The sequence below is a fragment of the Centrocercus urophasianus genome, unplaced genomic scaffold (assembly GCF_019232065.1).
Source record: "Centrocercus urophasianus isolate 14NV4802_14NV808 unplaced genomic scaffold, USGS_Curo_1.0 seq_16, whole genome shotgun sequence".
Classification (NCBI taxonomy): Eukaryota; Metazoa; Chordata; class Aves; order Galliformes; family Phasianidae; genus Centrocercus; species Centrocercus urophasianus.
This window is the reverse complement of record NW_024884711.1, coordinates 25,507,054-25,530,719: the sequence shown is the minus strand read 5'-3', so window position 1 is coordinate 25,530,719 and position 23,666 is coordinate 25,507,054. Positions and strand designations below refer to the sequence as shown.

The window sequence follows — 23,666 nt, the reverse complement described above, 5'->3', positions numbered from 1 at the left end:
CCGCGGGCGTTACTCACCACGCGGTTGTCTCGCTTCCCCATGGCGCCGCCGCGGCCCAGCCCGGGCCCCTTCCCCTCGCCAGGGAGGCCGCGCCGCAGGCGCCCGGCCCTGCTCGGCCCCGCGCAGCCGCTCGGCCCCGCGAGCGCCGATGTCGGCGGCCGAGCAGCGCCCCCTACCGGCGGATCGCAGCCGGAGCCAACCGCGGCACCGCCTCGGCTCGTGGGCGTGGGGCGAGTCCTCGCGGGGCCGCACCGCGGGAGGGACAGGGCGGCGCTCCTCGGAAGCTGCGCGGAGGGGAGCGGTGGAGCTTCGTGAGGTGCGGCCTCGGCGGCGGGTCGGCGCCGGCCCACCGTCGTGGGAGAGCTGGGGACAAGGGAAGGGTGAAAGGAAATCGGAGCGTGGGGTGCGTTGGTGCCCTGGGATGTGGAACGTGGGGAGCCCATCTGCACTGAACACCTCGGAGGAGGGGAAGGTGCCGTTGCGAGGTTTTTTTCTCCTCTTGACCTACCTAGTGGTCGCTTGGAGGAGTCGCTTCGGTTTCCTGAGGTGTACGCTGAGGTGCCCTGACTGTGGCGGCCTGTCCTGGTACAGTGCTCTGCGGAGCGGGGTCTGCTGACAAAACAAAGGGAGAAGAAAAGGAGAATAAGTGCTCAATCGTTACTTATTACCTCTCTGCTTCCCTGGCAAACCAAGGAATTCTGTAGTGTGGTGCCCGAGAAGCCCGTCAAAGACACGAGCAGCAAAACTCCTTAAAACATATGGAGGAAAAAACAGCATTAGCAGAGAGAGAAGATCATGCTCTTCACGGTGCGGCCTTGCCCTGCATGCCTCCTCAGCCTGGTCTCCTGGGCAGGCCCTCACCAGCCAGCTCGGGGCTCATGGTGCCTGGCAGTGCGTTGGGGTCTGGGCACAGGTCTGGCCATGCTGCTGTCACCACACACCAGGTATGGGGACATGGGTCTGGCTATGGCACTGCAGGCTGTGCCCAGTGCCGGAGGTCTGGGAGCACCACAGCCTGACTTGAGGCCATGGCAGGGTGTGAAGTTGTGGCTGACAGCCCCAGAGCAACTTGGTGCATTTTGGTGACACTGCTATTAGCTCTCGTGCTGGCTTGGGAGCAAGGAAACACATCCAGCCAGAGGGGGTGCCTAAAAATGGGTGATAGTATGTATAGGAAAGGATTCTGGGTGACAAGAAGCTGAAAGGTGCCTGTGTCTATAGAACACAAAAAAAGCAACACAGCCATTGGGTGTAAAGTGATGAATACTGCAAATCTTGCTGTGTGCCAGTAACTGACAGACAAATGAGAGATACACATTTAAATCTTTTAAAATGAACATTTGCTTCTATGGTGCAACGATACGTGGTGTCGTTAGGTAGTTCTGAGGCAAAGAAGATGACAACATTTATGAGAATAATGAAAACTGTATCATATCACTCGTGCTATTTCTCTGTGGAATTTTGCTTAATGGACAAAATTTTATTTTGTCTTCCATGGTTGAGTTTGATGAGCTTGGTGCAGCTCAGCCTCTCTCTCAGGTGAGGGCAAAGGAAGAAAATCTCCATGGGAAGAGATTCCACAGCTGCCTACAACCTGCTGGAGCTCCTACTCTGCCAGATTAGCACTCTCAGAGATCAGATGCTGAATGGAAGCTCTTGATTAGTCTGTTTATTATTTCTATGTTTTTTCCATGTTTTCAACACATGCCAGCTGTAGTTGAGGTGGGTATGTCCAGCACTGCCCTCAGCACAGCCTCCCTGCAGCTGATGGCACATCCATCTCTGGCTGGGCTACTGCTGCGCCCTCTTACGCAGCGCTTCAAGCCTGATGTGGAATGCCACATAAGGTAAAGGTAGCTGTTTTTGTTTAATGTCACATTGCGTCCAAAGTGTATATGCTGGTTTTGTAAAGGATTTACATGACTCCTTGTGGTTTCTCGAGGGCAGCAAAAAATTGTGGTTTTGAGTTACAGAATCCTTTGTGTTGTGGTCTGGTCAGCTTTGGCAGCCATCTCTGCCTAGAACTGTGACTAAGATGTGTCTGGGTCAGTTTTTACATACTGATGGCTCATTGAAGCCTTGTTAGTAGAAACTACTTTTATCCTGCTCTAAAGAGACTTAATGGTCTTCGCAGATATATCACAGAATCATGGAATGGTTTGGGTTGGAAAGGGCATTAAGGATTAGCCAGTTCCATCCCCCTGCCATAAGCAGTATGCTGAAACTTCACGTGAGCTGTTTGCTGAGGTGTTCTGTTGATTGGGTAGGAGTGAAAACAGGGGTTTTAGAGTTTGATGATGTGTCATATTGTTGGACTCCAAACAAGCACTTTTACCATTTCTGTGTACCAGAAATGTTACTGGTCTCGTATCCATTGCCAATGAAGGAGAAAACAGTCAATGAATAAAGTGTGCTCAGGTTCTTAAAAGACAGAAGGTGGAAGTAGCAGCAGACATGAACACCAGGCCCTTCAGTGGAACAACTGGATTGAAAAAAATCAGGGAAAATAGCTGAATCAGTGCACAAGTTGCCTAGCGAAGTGAACTCAAACAAAGAAGATTTCAGTAAAGACAAACTAGTGCTGAACAGAGTCGCCTGGACAGCAACGGCAACAATTTAATGCCCTTGAAAGAAAAGGTGACTTTTTTTTTTCTTTTTTTTTCCTTAATGGACTTCATCCTATGGAAGCAAGGGAATAATTCAGTGGTCAGGAAAAACAAGGTAACATTTTTATAAAACCAGAGGTGTATGATGGGTTACTTGCAAGAGTGTGAACGTGCTTATGTTTCTGTGTCTGGCTTTGTGTGCATGTTGGGTTCATTTTCTGTAAGGCTCTGAGTGTAGAGGAAAACACAAAAAGAAAAACTGGGAAACAGCGTCGCTACTTTTCTGTATTTAATATACAATACTTACTGCATTTGTATTCATTTTACATTTTTAGATAAAAGAAAAATATAGCTAGAAAAGTGAAGTAAACTTCAGGAAAGTAGTTTTAAATACAAAACTAGTTTCTTGCCTTTTTACTTTCCAATAATTTGGGAACAACTAAAAACTTGACGCCATGAACATTTTTATTATATCGATTTTCATACGGAACCCTCAGCACCCACAATAAATACACAACTTTGCTTTTCTTGCACTGCCAGCAGCAAAACGTTCAGTTCCAAAGGACTGTAATTCTGATATAATACATTGACAACCTTCTGTGTGCCTTAATTTAACTCTGCCGTATTGACAAATGAGTATTTTTGCAGTCCACCATCTTTACAGACTTGTAAAAGCTAAAGAATATGTTATATGGTAAGGTGCATGCTTGGAAGAGTACGCTCCGATGAACTTCAATGCAGTCAATGTAAAGCAGCCCCAGCGAAGGGTGTTCCTAAAGCAGAAAGCCTCCCAGGGTGAGATCTGGGACACAGAGCAGGCATGCAGTGAGATCAAAGGGCTTTGTCTGAAAGCTTGCAAAGAGAGCCCGAGAGCGTCCAAAGTGTCGGCATTGTTTCCCAGCCATTCTGTACAGCAGAAACATAGTTTTTCCAATGCGTATATGGTAATCAGCAGCTGTGCAAGGAGAGGCTGCAAGAGTTCACGTACAGCAATGGTGCAATATTTTTATTTACCACAGTTTGCGTTATGTAACCCCTTGGTGTATATTTATAAGCACAAGGCAAGCCAGCAACAATTCAAGAATCACGGTTACGCCTTCCTGTACCTCTGTGGGTGATACTGTGTTTCACACAGAGCTGATCTTAATGCTGAACAAAAAGAATGTAAAGAACACTGAATTATTAAGCACACAGAATAACAATAATGATGCACCTTTAATAGAAACAGTAACACACGCACCTTTTCATGTTTGTACCCTGATTAAAAGAACATCGTGAATTTCAAGTATGAAGTGATACAGTGAAATCATGTCCTGTGAGTAGGTATCCACGGTAGTCTAGGTAGTACACTTTGCACCATAGGTAACTTTCCACCTTGCACAATAAAATCCTACTGCCTTTGTAGGTAAAGTGACAGAGCTCAGCGGGACTGCGCTGCCTTTCACCAGCAGTTACGTGTCCTAAGGTGGAGGAAGGAAAACATCTGAAACTGCTTTGCATGATTCCCTTGGATAATGAAACCCTAGACATCTCCAGAGCACATGGCGTTACGAAAAGAACACAACAGAAGTCAAACAGCGTTAGATGCCCTTGTAACTTCTTGATTTTTTTTTGTAAAAACATACTGAGAAATTAAGGCACTGAGGCAGATTTTGACGTCAGCCTGGTGTAATAAGACCAATGGATGAAGTTACTCTGGATGTGTCTCACAAGCTGTCCTCCCTGTTCATAGCATTCTGTAAACCGGAAAGCGCAAGTTTTAATATTGCCTTTTGAGACTGTAACGTATCTTGCAGATTCCCAAAGCAGTATCCCAGAAGGGTGACAAACAGGCCTCACTTTACGCAGTTCCGTTAACTTCAGTGGGATTTGTAACGTGGAAATAGGCACGCATGGGGTGTCTGAGCAGTGAGAAGTGAACCTTGTTTCTGGTACGTTTCTGCACCAGCATCACGCTTTACGTCACATACCCCAGTGCCACAAGGAAGTGCACTTCCAAACTTTTGTATTAAAAACAAATGAATAGAAACTGTGAGAGAAATAATATTAACTAAATAGTTTTTGTCGCATTACCATTTATATAACATTCTTGCTGATTTATTAAGCTTAAGTATCCATATAGACCTGAGCTGCCTGACACTGGAATTTGTAGATTTGCATGGTGAAATTCTTGGTTTAAATTAATTGTAGTCAGTGGAGTTACAAAAAGAGTAGATCACGCTGAATGATTTTAATTACTTTGAAACTCCAATCCTATTTCATGCAATTGTCCACGCACACACACAAAAAATACCAACATTTGCTGCCTTTATGCTTTTGTATAGTCAGCAATCTTTTCTCAAATCCAGATGGGCAATTTGATTGTTGCAACAAATGTACTTCGGTTACGAGGCCCCACACAAACGTGGCCCCTGGTTTCAGCATCTGGAATCTACAGATAACTGCTGGAACGACTACAGACAAGATAAAGCCAAAGGCGGCCTATGTAATATTTTCTAATCGTAATTTTTCAGACAACCATCCCCCACTATGTATAAAATTAGCTCTACCATAGCATTTCAAAGTAATCTGCTTATTCTTTTACATATTAAACAAAATACCCTAAAGCATAAAAATACTACATCTGAACACACATACTATTCTAAGTACAGTATGAAGCTTATTTAAAACTTGTTTTTTGACTGATCTACCTCTCTGCCTCTCTATGGAACTAGCTTCACTTCAACAACAAAAATGTACACGAAATGCAAATACATTATTAAGCAGCAAGACTCGACACATTTTTTGGCAACTACCCTTTCACAGGACTAGTATGTTTTCCTAAGAAATAATATACTGAATTACAATACGAATAATTTAGGTTAATGTCAAATAACTTGCAGATATATGTGTTCATATCGTCAATAAACACAGACCCCACTTCTGGGTGTCTTGGTGCTGCTATTAACCATGCGTCCTCACAACTACCATCAGTTACTAAACGAAAGCCTTTCTCTGCAAACACTTCTGCGAGCAACTCTGCCCAAATGAGAACCCCCTCTCAGCTCTGGGACTGCCCAGCTGAGGCGTGGGATTCCTGTGTTTACCCATTCGGGCCTTCAGACCAAAGAATATCAAGCTAGTGAGGAAATACAAACACATGCTGTTACAAAGAAAGGAGACAGACATACCGACGAAAGCGCTCCGTGATGCTTTCAGGAGTTATAATAGAAACAACAGCTCCAAAGTATACAGTTCAACTTCTAAAACCATTTCAAGGGTATACTTTAACTAGAGCATTCAAAGACATTATACTTTAAAGCTGTTCAAAGTAATGCAGCTAAATATTACATTAGAAATAAAACCTATACAAGATTCAATGGCAGAAATAGACCACTTAACTGAAATGGAATGAAATGGACCATAAATATGTTGATCTGAATGCTTGAGACGAATTTGCAAAGGAATTAAAGACCGGAAGGAAAGAATAAGTGGGTGCCTGTCGGCTTGCTTTCAGTGCCTAACTCATACAGCTTTGTGTAGAAAATAAATTCTAGCAAGAAAATAATAGGCAACTTCATATTTTCTCTTTCTAAAGTACTTGAAAATGTTTTACTTGCTTTAACAGAAATGGCTGCCTTGCCTATGAAGGAAACATGGCTAAAATTCCTCGAGACTCGTCTAGGCCCCTTTCCCAGCGGAACTCCAGTGGCTTCCACTCCTCAGCAAAAAGCACTGCCATAAGGTACACTTCTTTTGCCCACACTGTCGTGACTGTAAGTGGGTTGTTCAGTCAAGAGATTCAGAATGCTGCAGAGAATGACAGCAAAGTTATTAGGCAGAGCTGAATGCAAGAAAGGCATCATGGATACTGGATTTAATTTGCTGGAATCTAAACTGAGACAAATAATGCATTTAGATGTTGTACTGAGGGACATGGTTAGTAGGAAATATTGGTGATAGGTGGACGGTTGGACTGGATGGTCTTAGAGATCTTTTCCAACCTTGTGATTCTGTGATTCTACGATTCTGTGATTTAATATGGGCTATGATGGCACAATCAACATTTTTATGCAGTGCTGGTCTGCTCTGGCTTTGAGCTAGTAATCTGTAGTGATACTTTTCTGTTCAACTCATCATGCGCAGTGGGAAGGAGAATGGAGGTAAACATGATAAAGGAAAAGAAAGCTGGAAAACCACTGGGTTGCCATACAGGTTGGGCAAAAAAGGAAAGGACCAACCTCTGCAGTCCCCACTGCTCACATTTCTACTTCCCTCCCTCTGCCTCTAATCTCATGACATTGCAGCTCCTCTATCTTCAGTCCAAAATGTGCGTGGCAATCAATGCCTTCAGATGAGCACATTACCACTGAGCTCATATGAACCTCCTTGTACAGCAACACATTCACAAACTTCCTGCCAGCATCCAAATCCTGATGTACTTTTTGTTGTAGTTACAACCCATAGTTACACCAACCCTTGAAGATGGTTGCAAGAAATTGTGATGGATTTTGTGTCTTGCTGGATAAACACTGCAAAGCACTTTTTCTTTAATCAGCAGTCTGCAGAGGCAGGCTTTATTTTGAATCTTTATTTTCTCTTGCCAATAAAGGATGCATCGTCACGCACCTGGAGTAAAGCACTTTGTCCTATGCCCAGAATTCAGTGATGGTGAAGAGATCTCCTAGGGGAGATCTTACTATACCACTGTTTAAAATGCACTGTCATAGAAACAGTAAGCACACTGTCTCCTTCAGATCCTGTACGGACCTTTCCTCAGGGGAAAATACTGGGGTTATGATCTGTGTGTGCCTCGTACTAGTGGCGGGGCTCTGTACTCACACCTGCCATAGCACAGGCAAAGGAAAGAGTGCCTACATGCACCCATGTCACCTTGAGAGCTGGAGACCTTCATGTAGGGAAGAATAGGTTCCTACCTGCTCTGACTCTTGCTGGGAGAAGACCTCTCCCTGGAGCAGTGATCCCTGGGAAGGGGAAGGGAAAAGGGGTAAGCAGTAGGAGGAGGCCATTTGCTGGTCTCGTTTGTATCCTTCAGAAACTTCCGTATAATAGAAGAATCACTGGCTGTTCTTGTAAATGTACATGACAGACAGTTGGCTAGGAATCTTACATACTTAGAAAATAATCTTCTGAATCAAAAATTGCTTTGGCTGATCAAACACATTCAATCTAATTTATCCTCGCTTGTATATTTGCTTGAGCAAAAGAGTATAAAAAATAATGAACACTTTGCCATATTCTATTGTATTAATTCCCAATTCCTAATGAAAAGCAAGGAAAAACTATAGTACACATAGAGTATGCTGCCTGCAAATTAGGGAACTGCAGAATCACAAGGTATAATTTAGCTCACAGCTTTTTAAGTGACTAGAGAAGTATCAGCAAGGTCAGCTATAAGTGACAGGCAATCAAGGTAGCTTGAGTAAGCAGGATGCTGACAGACCTCTAAGGACCAGGCTCCTTTTAATGTCACAGTAGCTTGATCTGGGATAAGGGAAGGAGAGCATTTAGCTGCTAGGTGATCCATCACTGCATGTACTTAATCAGTGCCTGAGAAGGCACTGTAGAATTAAAGATTTCCTACCCTAGAACTGTGAATTTGTCTCTGTGCCTAGGCTAGTTGCTATTGTTTACTGGAAGGACTAAAACAAGCCACTTTGTAGCATCACTTGCCCCATCACCCATACACGTGGGCTAAACATAACAAAGTGCTACACAGACCTCATACTTCTTATTTCTGGAGGTGGCATAACTCCCTCCCTGCTGTACAGCCTATGAAAAGCCTCCCTTCTTCCTGGCAGATGGTCCCGCAGCATTACTTACATCGGGTGTCTCACAGACTTGCTAAGTTCTCAGACTTGCTCCTGCAAGATGGTGAGCCACCTGGACTGATGCAGCTAAAACTTCATGTGCATAATCTCATGAAAATCCAAGTACTCAAAAATATGCCATTTTGGCTTGGCAAAGAATTCTCAATTTGCTGCAGGAGTCAGCTTGTAATCTACAATACCACACAATATTGGGCACAGACAGTGACCCAACTGCGGTATAGCAATGTATCCTCTGTTTCTGCAGCTCAGATACAGGCTGTGTTTGTATGATCAGCTTAATCTTCTCTCAAACCCTCATTGGCACCCACTCCCCCCTTTTTTTCCTAATATCTACACAGAAAAGTCTCTAACTTCTACGCAGCCTGATTTTTAAAATGTTGCAGTCTTGAAAAACGGCACCAGAATTCATGACTTGAGTTGGCACATTCAGTACCTGGAACTAAAATCCTGTGTGAGAGCATTGCTTTATCATCTTACGCTTGTGGAAGGAAATGACAGGAGAAAACAAAAAACATGTAAAAAAACGTTTTCCCCTTACATTTATATCTAACTTTTCCACATATCCATATTTGCTTACAACAATTGTCCTGAACCCTCCTAGTCTCTGCCTATTTTTTTTCCTATCTCTGCAGCACTTCACACTTTTCCTCTCTCGTCTCAAGATAGATGCTAACATTCAAGAACACTTTAAAAGCCCCACAAAGATTTATAAAAGGAAGAAAAGACAAACACAAGAAAATGACATTTACCCCCTAGCATTAATATATGGCAGTAACACACAGCAGAATGTGGCTTCATTCTGAGTGTTAAACAGCAGCAGGAAGAAGTGTTGAGAAGATTAATAAAATTATATAAAATTAATCTAAAGGTGAGGATTTGAACAACCTGTCGTAAGTATGAAACATGAAGTAAGAGGAAAAGTTGCCTATTGTGGTATGTTAATTAGAAATCCATCAGAAGTAACAGCACAAAGGAAGCTGACAATTGAATATTTGTGACAATTTGTTTTCCATTTGGGAGCAAATATCAGTGTAAATATGGGAACATTTTCCTGGCATGTAGATGGGTTTAAGGTGCTGAACACTCAGTATTGTGGATGCCAATTTAGCATGCTCCCAAAAGGGCAATGAGCTTGAGAGCGTTACAGCATATCCAAGCAGACTTCACCAAAGTCTTCCCTTCTTTCAATCAAATAGTATAGGTTGCTTTAGTGCAAATGAACATTCAAATGCTGATTAGGTTAAGTTCATATCTAGATTCTTCCATAAAGCCTTACCAACTTTGCAGTCAAAGAGCATCAGTTCCAATATTTGTTTAATACACTGTACATTTCTTATTTCATAAATACCAGTTGTTCCTTAAAATCTCCTTTTCCATCTTTACTAATGTCAGGTTTTTTTTTCAAATTTTTCTTTTCAAAGGCAGTATCCTTAGTCTGGTCTTTTCCAGAAACAATTTTCTCTACCCAGTAGCAAAATGTCCGTATCAGAACTTCTTGCTTTCTCTAGACATGCAAATGTCTCATTGACACTGGGTAGGATGAAGCCAACAGCAAATTTTAACTGAGATAAAACATTTCATCTGAAGGAAGAAATGCCATCTGGTTAGGGAGCTCTGGTTCACGTCTGCTGGAAGGCTGGAAATTTACCCAATTTGAACACTGCAGAAGCATTCAAAGGACTATGTTTAAGTCAAGGCAACTTCTCCACTAACTTTTACTCCAAGCAACATTTTCTGCCTGGAAGGCAAAAGGCTCACCCAAGTGTGGTGCTGACTACTTTCAGCTTCCACTGAACACAAAAAGAACCGACAGTGCTCACTTGGCTTTGTGGAATCATTTTCAAGAACAAGTTCCTATTTGATTCAGATCTGTTCTCTCACTCTTTGTATTAAAAACACAATGACTTACATAATTTTAAGGGATTTTTTAAAATGTAATTAAACTGTGATTACAGTTTGAAACTAATAGACTTAAAGATTTGTAGCTATTTTCTACAAGAACTGAATGAGCTATTTTTGTGCACAGTGTTCCTAGGTGTGTTTTATGGTTCTTATTTTATGTATTTATTACATATCAGTATGTAATACAGGCCAAGTTTTAGACAGAAGAGAAGAAATAACATTTGCCAAAGCTATGCTTGTCAGTTCATATGTCCACGTCTTCTTTTAATGGCCTAGATCATTTAAATCAATGAAAAAACTTCTTATTGCTTTTCAGAAGTTACTGGGATTTGATGGCTACAGAACCTGGTCCAGGAACTGGAATTATATTACAGCCATTATCTAACAATTTGTAAAACAAAGGGATAAAAAAAAATAACTGACAAACAGAACTCCTATTTGAGTTGCACAGCCTGTTCGACTGGCAAACTGTAGTCAGGTTTTTACATACCTGATCAGTATTGGCACACACAAAAAAATAATATGATAGTGTAGCCTGGTAGGTATGATTAGGCACATAAAATCCCATTTTTCTAGAGATTGTTTCTGATTCTTTTCTTCATGGAAAGTAATCTGTATACTCCAATGTTTATTAATCCAGTAGAAAGAAAAGTGATAGCTTATTAACAGTTAGTTACTGCAGGTTTTAGTATATTACAGACTATTCTATGTGAATTTAAAAATAAATTTCTTAATTTTCTACCACAATGCCGATTTGGAAAAACATTTTTTTTCTAATATACTAGTGTCAACATAATCACACAGTAAGAGAGGTGTAAAATCCCATAAATCAAGAAAACTCTTGATACTTAGTAGTTTTGAGGCAATACAATAAATAACTTAGGTCCCTAGGCTTCTGATCAATTCAAGCTTCAAGCATAAAACAACAGATCACTCTAATAGTCTACTATCTTCTCATTCACACTGTACATAAAAATTCATCTATTCCTGAAACTATTGCCTAAGAAAAATACTAACAAAGTGGTTCTATAAAACAGAGTTCTGAGAACAAACATTCAACTGTGTTTTATACATGGCAAATAATTTACGTTGTCTTTTAAACCAAACTGTGGCTTATGATTCATATACATATTTAACAACTGATGTGCTTTCAGTTGTGAGTCAGATAAGTGCTCCAAGTTTGTTGGCTAGAAGACCAAACCAGCATGTTTTGTCATTATTTTCCACACTAAAATTAGCCAAACACCAGAGAGAACGATTCCTTTGGATAATAAAACATGCTTCTAAAAGATAGTGAGAGAACCTGTGAGAAGTAGCATGGCACAGTACTTTCTTCTTATTCACCAAAACAACCATCAAGTATGAAAACTACATAGGAGTTGGGATGCTGGACAGCATCTCTCTGCAGAAGATTCTCAAATATTACCTACAATCTGCTGCTTCCTTTCATTTGAGAGGCTCTATACATACTTGTAGCACCACATTTCAGAATTTTGCAAGCATGATATCTTAATTTTTTACGTCTATTTTAGGACTGAATCAAGACAGAAAGGTATTCCTAGCATTTCACATAGTAGACCAGTGTGCAGGAAAAAAGGAGTGCGGGCACAGCCTACACAGAAGTACAGAAATATGCACAAACCCTGTTTTTAGAATTCTACCTGGCACACAGGAGGCAACAAAGGTGTACACAAAACTAATGTTAAGTGAGGACATTGCACAAAGAGAGCCTTTTAAAATCATCTCTTCTGGGCTGCTGCACTAAAAGAAGCAACACTTTTTACACAGCACACAATGGGCACCGACATTGTGGAATGCACAGGCACAGGGGTCATTGGCATTGTGCAGCTATTGAAAATCTGGAAGAATCTTGCTGGAAATAGCACCTATGAGTGTCACTGAAATGTTTTCCGTAAGGATGCTGAAGGAGAGGAACTGCAGAGCTAGACTGAATGTGGGGACCGGGTGAGGAGAAAGGGGCTGCCCCAGTCTTACTGCTGTGGCATGGCACCAGCTGACTTTAGTGGGTTTTTCCCTTGTCTGCTGGGACTGGATTTTTCCTGTAGGTATGTAGCAGGAATAACAAACCCGTCTGTGGGAGATGGAAAGTGCTCCTGTTTCCCAGAACATCCCGTTGATTGGTGAGAAGAGTGCAGTGTCTGGCTGTGGGTGCTCTTGGAGCTCATCATCCATCCTTACTTCTAATGTATTTTTTGCTAGGCAGTGGGCTTTAGCTGCTGAACCAGTCCTGCAGAACACATGCTGACAGAGTAATTCTTAAGAATTGTGTTCTGAAGTATTTTTTTAAAGGGTTTATATGAGGAGTTGTCATCACAGTCTGGATTGAGTATGTCAAGGAGCACTTTCTTCTCACGTATAATTCTAATTCTACACATACAGCATTAATAAAGGTACTCGAGGACTACAGCCTCCATGAAGATATAAGGAGCAAGAGCATGATGCAAGCAGTCTCCCAGTTGTCTTTGTTCTGTCTCACTAGGAGCGTGGTTCCCCCATGCTGTCAGCCAATGCCAGTGCTTTGCCCAGCCAGAGAACAGTTCTCCTTGGTTTACCAGGGTAAGTTAAGCCTCGTGGCTTGGCAGGGGAGGTGGGAATAAGAGGAAGCCCAAGACATGTCAGGGAAGGACTGCTGGAATTTCCTCCTGAAGAGATTTTGAAAAGGAAGTCATTTGGAAAGTCCTTGGGCCTTTGAATACATCCATTGCTACAAGGGAAAAAAGATCTTTTTCCCAGCCCTGTCAACACAGAATTTTTTTTTGTTATTCCTGCCATTTCCACCGATGTTTATTCCACAACATGACCACTAATGCAACCTTTTCCAAGCTATTTCTCCTGAATGCTCCCCCATATAACCTGATCCTATATTAGACGATGTACAGCACCATGTTGCAGGAGCTCTGCTTCCAATTCCACATGCCACCTGTGCTTTTTTCTGCTGCTTGCTTGAGCTTCAAGTCTGATACTACAAACTAGGAAATGTTGCCCCAACAGTTAATTTTCTGGCAATTTCCACCTTTTTCATTCATTCTTGGGCTCACAATAACCTTTGGCTTTAAGCATTAACTTCCCTCTTTTTTATTTTGCCCTAACAATTTGCTTACAGTCAGCAACCATATTCTCTTCCAGCCTTTGTGTTGCTAAGCCCAGTACACCCAGCTCTCCTACCAGACAGCAGATGCACTTCACCATCTGAGAGTCTGGAGTCTAATTGGAAAGCAACACCCCCAAACCCACACCCAGACCCATTTTCACCCCATGTTAGCTCTTGGAGAGCTCTGGGAAAGTTCCCTGACAGCTGATGGCAAGCCAGTATCAGCTGAATGCCCTGATAGCGTATGTACGGAAGCTTGGCGGTAGTAACATGTGGAATGTTTTACAAAGTGCTAAGCTGTGTAGAAAACTTTTCTATTGTTGCTGTTGCAAGATTCACCTGTATTTTATCTCTGTCATTCTAATTAGTGTTTAAAAAATGCGATCAAAAATACCACCTTGGTCTATTCTTTTCTATGAATACCAAAGCCCCGTTCCCACTCAGGTTCACTGAATGGCAGAGGAACAGGGTTGGTTCAGCACCAGTACCACGGGCTCGCCGCTCTCCTTGGATGTATGAGCAGAGAGACCGGCAGAAGCGAAGCTGAGCTCAGAGCAGTGAGCTGCCGTGGCTGCTCCTTGGCCTTCAGCTTGCCACGGTGGAGCTTCCAAAATTCTTGTGCTGTGCCTCTGTATCATCCTCGCGTGCAGATGCCTCATATGTGCTCTTGCCAGGCCTAATATGCAACTTGCCTGTTCATGCTGGTAGGTTTTGAACAGGAACCATTCTGGGCATGAAGAAAGGCACAGGCTACTGCATGCATACACACAAGCGGTTCTTTTAAAATCTGGCCCATTTAAAGTAGGCATAATGTTAACTACAAGTCGCACAGTTAAGTGTCTAATAGTAAAGAAAAGCTTTATCCAGGAGACCGGTAAGATCCACTCACCATCTTAGCAATGGGCCATGTCCCAGACAGTACTGATACCTGAAATAGAGTTAACAGTGAAGTGCACCACAGCACGCAGTCTGCCACGGGGCTGAGAAACCCGCCAGGAGACAGCTACAGGTTCCTGAGCCCTGTCTGGCACAATTACATCGCTCAATTCAGTGCTAAGGACCTGCTTTTGCCAAGCGTGCCGTGAGCAAGGGTGTAACACTGGCTCCACAGCCAGACGAGAAGAAGTAGAGATGAGGAAGAGAGTAGCCTAAGGGACTGTCATAGAGTAAGCAAAGCTGTCTGCCTCACTTCTCATCAGTAACACTGCAGTAGGGTGTATTTATATTTTTATGGTAAGGGTTAACTCGTTGGACCAATTTTTCCCCCAAGTCATATTCAGGTAAATGCACTGAAGTCATACAAGGAAATGGCTTTCATGGATTGAAAATATTTCTTTCTTTCTTTTTTTTTTTTTTTTTTCCCAGTACAGTATTAAAAAAAATAAATGCTTCTTTTTAAAATACTGAAAATATTTTTTAGTTAAGGTAAAAATACTAAATATAACATTTTAATGTAATATTTAAAATTACTGCTCTATAAAGGCATGTGAATTGCTTAGTTATTTTGACATTCAGTAATGGCACATTAAGCTTAGTGGAGAAGCATGTGCCAGTATACCACATGGTGGCTTAGGAGAGAAGCTCATGCATTTCTGCATAGAAAACAAGTCTTCTTAATAAGCAACATCTGAGGCATTTTGTGACAGTAATGTTCATGACTTGAGATGCATGGCGGCTGTTGTAGGTAAGGCAGCACAGTATGCAGCATACAGTTCCGCACAGGTAAATAACTGTACTTAACAAGCATAGCATTCTCTCCTTCCAAACTGGAAATATTTTTTCTATGTTCCTTTTCAGAGAATGACGACAACAGGTTAAAGATGAAAACCTGCATTCATTTTCATTGGATCTACTCGTGACTTTGAGCTGCATATCAGAAAATTTCAGAATGAGAGAAAGAAAGTGTGTTTGCAGCTGTTTGCGGAAAGGAACGATGGGTTAGATGATGGGTTAGAATGTGCATGGATTCCAACATAAACTGACCATTTGGAAACTGAATGGATCTTTAAGAACGAGACCTCGTAAGTTTTTTTAAACACTTGCTTTTGAAACATACACACAAACTTAACTAGATAATAACTTGTTTGTGTATTAAAAAAACCCCTAAAAGCTGAGACATCTATTACGATCACTATCATAACTGTTGCTTTTATAGAGCGATGAAATAACAAAATAATCCATCCAAGTTTTCAGCTGGGGAAGGACCTGCATGTATTCTATGAGTGCACAGTAGCTGGATGTATTAATGTATGTATCAGTTAACTGCAGGTTGCAGAGATCTGATACTTCAATGCCATTCTTTAAATATCACTCTAAGAGATCACACCATCATAATAAAAGTACCAAATCATGCTTCAGCAGCTAGAGAGATTGTATCCTGTTTTGGCAGTGACTTGATCATCCTACTCCACACTGGCAGCATTCAATTTTAGAAGGATAAAACGGCAGCAAAACTGGTCAGCAGCTTCTCTTCGTCTGGAGTTTTCCCAGGCAGATAAACAAGACAAAAACAAAACAAACATAAAGCTGCAATGGGAGCAGGCCAAAGCCCTGGCCCTTGCATTGCTCTGATGAAAGTAAACTACGTTGATTTCCTTGGATAAGCACATTGCAATCCCAAAACGAAAGACAGTGTGTAAAACCTCCAAACAATGATCTTCACTAGAACAGCCATGTGGTTTGTACGGGACAGTGGCCTTGTCAGCTACATATCTTGTTCATTTATAGGTTCATCTTCAGTCAGCATTGTGATGCATTCACCTCACTGGAGTTTTGGCTGGATGACATGTGAGAGTCCAGATTCTCCTTGCATTTCTCCAGACCATGGAAATATGGGTGAGACAGGGCAGCATAGGCAGATATTCTCTTGGCTGGATTGAACGCTAAGCATTTCTGTAAGTATGAAAAGAAGTTGTTTTTAACTACAGTGTAGAGTTAAAATTGTTAACATCGCAAGTCACAGCCCATTTTTATCAGTATGAGACACAACGGGGTCACAGACGGTGCTGCGTGATAAAGATGACCATGCACATTAAAACAAGCAGTGGGGCAGTGGGCTTACAGAATCCCCAAGGCTGATAGAAAATACCAGGTTAGAATATTAAAGTGTTCATAGTTTAGGAAGCCTCAGAATTCATATTTTCTTGAATTCATATGCACAGGACAGACTCTGCCTCACAGGCTGCAGGGAACAAGTATTTACAAACGGCTTTTGAATCCTCTCAGTACTCAATGCACTGCTCTTTTGTGCTTATACAAACACGGAGCGCTTTCTAAGGTATGTATTAATTCCTAGGGTCAACATCTCTATAGAAGTTGAATCTTTGACTTTATACCCTTTGTGTGTTAATGTTAAGCGTTCAGTTTCCTACATTTAAAACAAGCAAACAAACAAAACAGAAAAATTCCATCATGCTGAAATACAAGAAAAATCCAAAAGAATATTTAATATTCATCAATGCCAGTCTGCAAGTGTGCTGAATACTCATGCTGTTCAGTACCATCGTCTCGTGTTTTTCACTGACTTCATGTAAAGTGTTGTCTGATGATGTAGTTATTTGGGCTTTAACTGTTTGTTTATTCTGCATCTATTTGAAAAATGGCAAACTGAACTCTTGGATTCTTGCAGTGACTCTTTAGGACTAACATAGTGCAAATCTGCATGACTTATCACTGAGCTGAAACCTTTAGAACATGGCTTTCTGCCATAGTAATGACAGCAGTAGGGCTGGTCAGTATGTTAAGCATTCCCAGACAGAAGTACTTTGATAGTGGATTTCACTTCTGTATGTAAGAGGAGAAGTGATGACTTTAAACTATTTCATTCGGAGTCTTTTCAGAGTTGTGCTGAAGTGATCACAGATCTTAGGTCTATTACTCTTAACTTGTTCCAAACCCCTACCTGCTTGTTGCAGATTCATTCTTCTTCCCTAATTTTCAGTCTAATTCCACTGTTTATGTTCCAGTGATGGTAGACTTGTATTTTAAGGTCACCTTAGAAGCTCTTGTATCATCCCACTAGGAATTCTCCCTCTTCTTCATAGTTGTACTTTGCTTGCCTACTTTCCAGATGCTTTTCCCAGCCTTGGATCAGTCAGCTCAGAACACTCTCCATATGTTTTATACCTTGGTCTTTTCCTTTGCTTCACCTTCAAATAGCATTCATCCTAGTGTCCTTGTCTAAGCAGTTTCAGCACTCACTTACTTTACTTGCATCAGAATTTCTATCATTTGACTCTTGAAATTTAATTTACAAGCACAACTTGTTTGCTTCTGTTCAATCCTGCCAGCTGTAAGAGGCAATGATTAAATGGCAAATTCCAAATCTCAACTTTTCAGTACTCTGATTCTGATGTAATCTGCCTATACAGCCCACTTCCTGCTTTGCACTATCCTGTGAAAAATGGCAGATCATTTTCTGTACTTATATCAGACTAGTATTAGAAGAAGGGCTTCTAATAGGTTGCACAGTAGCACTCAGTAATGAGGATCAAGGCAGAAGATATGTCAAACAGGTCCTTCTGTGGCAGTTTCCTAGCCTTTATCTGTCCTCACCTCTGACACCTCTTGAGCCAAATATGGTGTCTTTGTGCTGATGTTTCACATATATACACAAATTTGTCTACTTGCTTTTCTGCTTCATTAGTAACTTCATTAAATGGAAACAGAAATGTTTCTTGGCATGCAGCTATCAGTCATGCAGTTTGGACAAAACAGATGGAAACTCACAAGAAGCAAGTCTTTGCCCATTTCATCAATATCTGGTACAAATTTTTCAATAGGTTGTGCGGGTCTGGAAGCAAAAGCATTTCTTGGAAGGGCAACATCGTTAGGCCAGTCCTCTTCTTCTGGGAGTCCAATTACACTGTGCAAAGCAAAGCATAATGTTAGCTCTGGACATCTATGCAGTCTCCGTTTTGTATTTAATGTACTGAGTGACAATTTACTTTATGATTAAGTCTTTTAGTTCAAATGAGATTAGTTGAACAGTAATGCACTGATCACTGTGAATAGAGGGTGATGAGTGTAGGTCTTCAATGTGCTTGGCAGAAATCATTCTGTGGCCAGCACGCTTTTCTGGCCTAGGTCTCAATTTTATGAGTCTTTTTTGTTGAAAAAGTGCTGAGTGCTTTGGAAGAAATTTGCTCAGCTCTTGACTGGATGGTGCAACATATGTCACTCCAGGATGATTAAAAGCAGTAAGTTTCAAAGGGGAATTGCATGCAAGGACCTTTATTCACAAGAATAGAGGCTGAGAGAAGAGTGTGGGTCAAGATGAGGGTAAGGCAATAAAAGGGATGTTTCATAATGCTTCAAAGCTATGTGCAGTAATTGTTGCCTAAAGTTAAACAATTTATTTGCTTCACAATACAGGCTTTAAAGCCTCAGTTCAGAAGTGGCATAGGACTTCAGTATCTTTGTGTTTCTATTTGCCTTTGTATTTTATTTTTTCTTTACTTTTCAATAGAATATTTGAATTTCTTTTTATCATTTCTTACCTTGTTACTTTAAATTCTAGAAGGCATTTAAACTCAGTAAATAACTATGCTAAGGTTAAAATAAAATAAATGAAATAGTACGTAAACATCCAATACTGGGTCATGTCTCGTATATTTCATGTTTTAGTCTGAAGTTAATGTTTGTGGTAATGAAACATCAGTTTCTCATGGAAATTCTGGAAAAGACCTGACATTCTATGTCAGGTTTCAGGGAAAACCAAATTATACAGCCTGTAAAGTTGAGATTTTCAATTCAAATGCTAACAGCAAGAGGAGAAGGAACAAGGAAAAACTTCACTAAATCCCTGGGTCTGCAGTAAGCCCAGTGCCACTAGGGAGCAGCATTGACCTTTCTTGCTGAAGTTGGTAATAAGGCTGGGTGAGGCCAAAGGCCAACATTTAGATGTAAATCATAGATTACCTGAACTGAGTGGAATTAGTCCAGCTCTATCTACACGGATTTTAGATTATAATTTGGCTCAGCTAAAATTAACATGTCCTCAAAACAAAAGTGTGACTAGAAGGTCAAAGCAATTAATACCTCAGAGAACTTTAAATCTTACTGTATCAGAAAACAACAAAGCTCTTGGGAAAAGATGAGTTAAATCTGTCTGAAAAATTACGATGTTTTTATCAGGACAGGTATGTCAGCAGTATGGTGCAGCACCCCACAGTGGTTATAGCTGCATGATTAGCTGTTTGAGGATCCGAACCTGCATTAAACATAACACAAACAGCACTGTTGGAGGACAAAGGAGTTAAATATTTTAAATAACATTGAAATCTAGCCTGCCATTCAATTGTGTTTGGCCAGTCCCAGGCTTTTTATTTTTTGTACGAGAGAGCATGAAGAGGCCAGAATTAGCACAGGCCCAGGCAAAGCTAACAAAAGAAACCAGGAGGCAGCCAGTCAGGCAGGTAGGGCGGACAAGACCAAGAGTGGAAAGATATTTTTAGTTATGCGCTCCTGCAGTATTCAAAACTCTTAATAATGAATGTCTAAGAAGATGCCCTCACTCTGGTCTTGTAGCATTACCGTTTCAGTGACTAAGTTTGGGTGTATCTTGGATGAGTTTCACCTCCTGCCAAACGTTCAGGCCTGGTCTTGAGAAATGCTGAGTACTTTCCGCTCCCGTTGATCACAATGAGAGACAAGTCTGCTCATACCATTGCAGCATTTACCCTGAAATCTGTGAGGATATCCCACATGCAGACAGTGTCCTAGAAAAGCAGGACATTGTTTGGGGCAACCTCCTAAGGACTTACCCTCAAGCACACTGGAATTTTACCTGAGGCAAATCAGCACATGTAAAGCAAAGGCAGACCACAGCCCGATTATATGAAAGAATACATCAGTCCAGTCTGCATGAAAATCCTGAAACTACTTTCTGCCCAAATTTGTCTGGAGAATGACTCACTACCGTAGAAAGAAACAATCCTCCTACAAGAAGAGCTATGCCTAACTGTATGGGGTTGTCCAGCTGTGAAAACACAAGATAAACACTATTTTACCCCCCAAACCCAAACAAGTGACTTCTGAACTATTTAAGGAGAAATGTGCAAAAGAAGCAAAAGCAAACTTTCTCTTTAAGTAAATGTATAATAAGGAATTTCTTCTAAAATTAGCACTGCATTTTCTTTTCTTGATGAATTCTTTTCTGCACAGGTAATCGCCCCCTAGGGATGGAAAGATCCTCCTGGAGGTTGCTGCTACCGGTTATGTATTTAATCCTATCCCAATTAATTTAGATTTTTCCTCTTAATTATCATTAGTAAATCAAATCAAAATCCCTAAAAAAAAACAAAGCTTTTTTTTTTTTTTTTTTCCCCTCAAAATAAGTTCCATGTATCAAAACTATCTTCATTTAATAAAGCAGAATATTGCAGGACTGAAAGAGTAGCTTTGGCAGAGGAAAAAGTAAACTTTGAGGATTGATTTTTTTGGATTATGCAGGAAGAGCTGTTCAGCGCATGACAAATTAACCACGCAAGTGAGTCACATACACTGGTATGGCATGCAGGAAAAGGAAGTCAACTGTGTGAAATCAAGACCTGCAATTTAGGAACCTCATACTAAATAATGAAAATGCTCAGAAGCAGATCTGTTAACGACTTGAGAACTGGAAATATGGCTAGGCAGAAAAATTCATTATTTATTCTAATTATGCTCTTTTTCCTAAAAAATTTACTATCTTCTGTTTGCAGTATCTTTAACAGAACAGAGTTTCAACGTCTCCTCTTTCTCCCTCTCTCACTTTGCCTATCTGTTTCTTCCTTTATGAACATCAGCAGATCTTTGCAGTCTCTCCACAGGAAAAAGGAACGCAGTGGTGCAGAAGTAAACAGGCGTTCGTTCTGTGGCATGGGATGAGACCTAAGTGGGTCTGATTTCCTAATGAAGTGACGTGTACGTGAATCTTCAAATTACATGGTTCTTACAAATTTAGAAACATTCCTTGCCCTGAAGAGCTCGTACAAGAAAAAATTAAAAAAAGATATATTCCTACTTAATTAACACATTGGTAATATCGGTCATTTTACAATTTATTTTTTTGGTTGCTTCTGTTTCTAATAAGAACATACTTTGGAAAAGAGTTAATCTACCTCAGAGACTTCAGAGCCTCTCCACCTCAACATATTCTGTACATCTGAAGAAGAAGAACACAAACTCCTTGAATTTAGAAAAGGTTTTAAAGGAAAGCCTATTAGTCAGTCTCTGACAAAATCTACATTATGTGCTGCTATTCCTTCTATTCTCGTAGCTATCTGGACTATTAATTGTTCTAGCAGGTTATACAGTATTTTTTAAAAGCTAAACTATTTTCTCACGTATAGAAGGCTTTCCCATAAAGAAGCTGTTGGTAAGCATCCTCGACTTTTTAATTTGATTGGCATTTTAAAGGATTCTAATGTTATTTTCTGAAATACACGAGGAAATTACTGAAAAAAAAATGAAAACTGCATTTGTTGCAACAAAAAATGCATTTGTATTTGAGCCAAGAGAATCTCTTGAAACAAACTGCTTAGGAAAACTCATGAATAGTACATGCACAGTATGTTTAAGAGATTTAAAAAGCCCCAAACAGAAGCTTCTCGCAACTTCCTGATGATGGCTGCTAGTTCTGCAGAACTCTGTTCCACGCTGCTTCCTCCTCCCACTCTGACAGAGAATGCATGGAAATATCACGTTGCATAGAGTAGCAACAGGAAATGGGCTCTAGGAATACTTAGTTCTAGACACATTACTGCATTAAAAACACAGCAAAGAAACCTCACGGTATTTCAGTATTAAACATATATTGACATAATGCAACTGGTTATTACTTACTCAAAGATTTTTCCTAGCTGATCAACATCTGAATTTCCACGGAAGAGTGGTCTGAAAGAATAAAGAGATATTTTTTCCTTTAATTAATGGGAACTTTTATTTGTCAGCTGCCAACGTAGAGTGAAAGCTCGTTATTTTTCTGCGATCTCATTTCTTTTGCCTTCATATTTTATCCAGTCTTTGAGAATATTTTTCTACTAAACTTGATAAGAACCAGGACAGATGGGAAATATTTTTGAATATCCTACTTTTTAGAATTTAATTGCATCCTTCAACACGTATAACTTTCTCTCAGCTAATGCTATCCTATATATAATCAAAACAAGACAGAATATAATGAGCTGTTTAGAGAGACAAAAACAGAGTGAAATGTCATGCATTCATTAAATTATAATACAATTGGAGATTAATTATTATGGTATAAATTCAAAATTAAATTCTTTTTACGTTGTATATTGGAAACATATTTCCACCAAATTTAAAGGATCAAATAAATGAGAATGGATTTATGAAGGTCTGTAAAGAATGGGGTGTGAAGCGATACAGAATTTACCTTGAGGGAGAGGAATACTTCTGCTGCATAAATATATTCAGGAAAGAAACAAATTAATAGATGGAATTGCTAGAGCTTTCAGAAAAAGACAGTGTCAAAAATTACTTTCAGTCAGTGGCACACAGTTTTTCCTCTCAAAGTGAAATTTAAAATATTTTTACTCTGTATGACTGTATTGCCATTTTGGTCTACAGTACAGCAGGTTGTGATGAACAGCGCAGTTTTGTGTCTAAATTCCCAAGAGATTCACAGAATCACGGAATAGTAGAGGCTAGAAGGGACCACTGGAGATCATCCAGCCCAACCCCCTGCTAAAGCAGGTTCCCTACAGCAGGTTGCACAGGAAAGTGTCCAGGTGGGTCTAAAATACCTCCAGAGAAGGAGACTCCACAAGCTCTCTGGGCAGCCTGTTCCAGTGCTCTGTCACTCTCAAAGTAAGGAAGTTTTTCCTCACGTTCAGATGGAACTTTCCATCTGCAATTTGTGCCCACTGCCGCTTGTCCGGCTGCTGGGCACCACTAAAAAGAGCTCTCCCACCCAGGAGACATTTATAAGCACTGCTAAGATCCCCCTCAGTCTCCTCCAGGCTGAACAGCCTCAGGTCTCTCAGCCTTTCCTCATAAGGGAGATGCTCCAGGCCTCAATCATCTCTTCAGCCCTCTGCTGGACTCTCTCCAGGAGTTCCCTGTCTTGTTTGCAGCCTGCTAGTCAGGCTACCCCTCTCTCTGGATCACAGCCCTCAGAAAACACTGCAAGCTATGAATTTATGGTCACAGTTCCCAAAACTATTCAACAGAGACATGGTGACTTTACAAACTAAGTATTTTCCCATGCAT

The 23,666-nt window shown here is 40.8% G+C and overlaps 2 protein-coding genes across 2 annotated transcripts in view; both read right to left on the bottom strand.

Annotated features, from left to right (window-relative positions):
- The window catches only part of FAM133B (family with sequence similarity 133 member B), a 14,519-nt gene extending 14,420 nt beyond the window's left edge, over window positions 1-99 (bottom strand). The window contains exon 1 of the mRNA XM_042817420.1: window positions 18-99. Within this exon, the coding sequence (XP_042673354.1) occupies window positions 18-41 (24 nt within the window). The 5' untranslated portion in view covers window positions 42-99. The remainder of the gene's footprint in view (window positions 1-17) is intronic.
- A 14,764-nt stretch (window positions 100-14,863) lies between these two features.
- CDK6 (cyclin dependent kinase 6) overlaps window positions 14,864-23,666 on the bottom strand; it is a 120,958-nt gene continuing 112,155 nt past the window's right edge. Inside the window, exons 5-7 of the mRNA XM_042817470.1 lie at window positions 22,278-22,328; window positions 18,180-18,315; window positions 14,864-16,343 (exon numbers count right to left, since the gene is read on the bottom strand). Coding sequence (XP_042673404.1) covers window positions 16,191-16,343; window positions 18,180-18,315; window positions 22,278-22,328 — 340 coding nt within the window. The 3' untranslated portion in view covers window positions 14,864-16,190. The remainder of the gene's footprint in view (window positions 16,344-18,179; window positions 18,316-22,277; window positions 22,329-23,666) is intronic.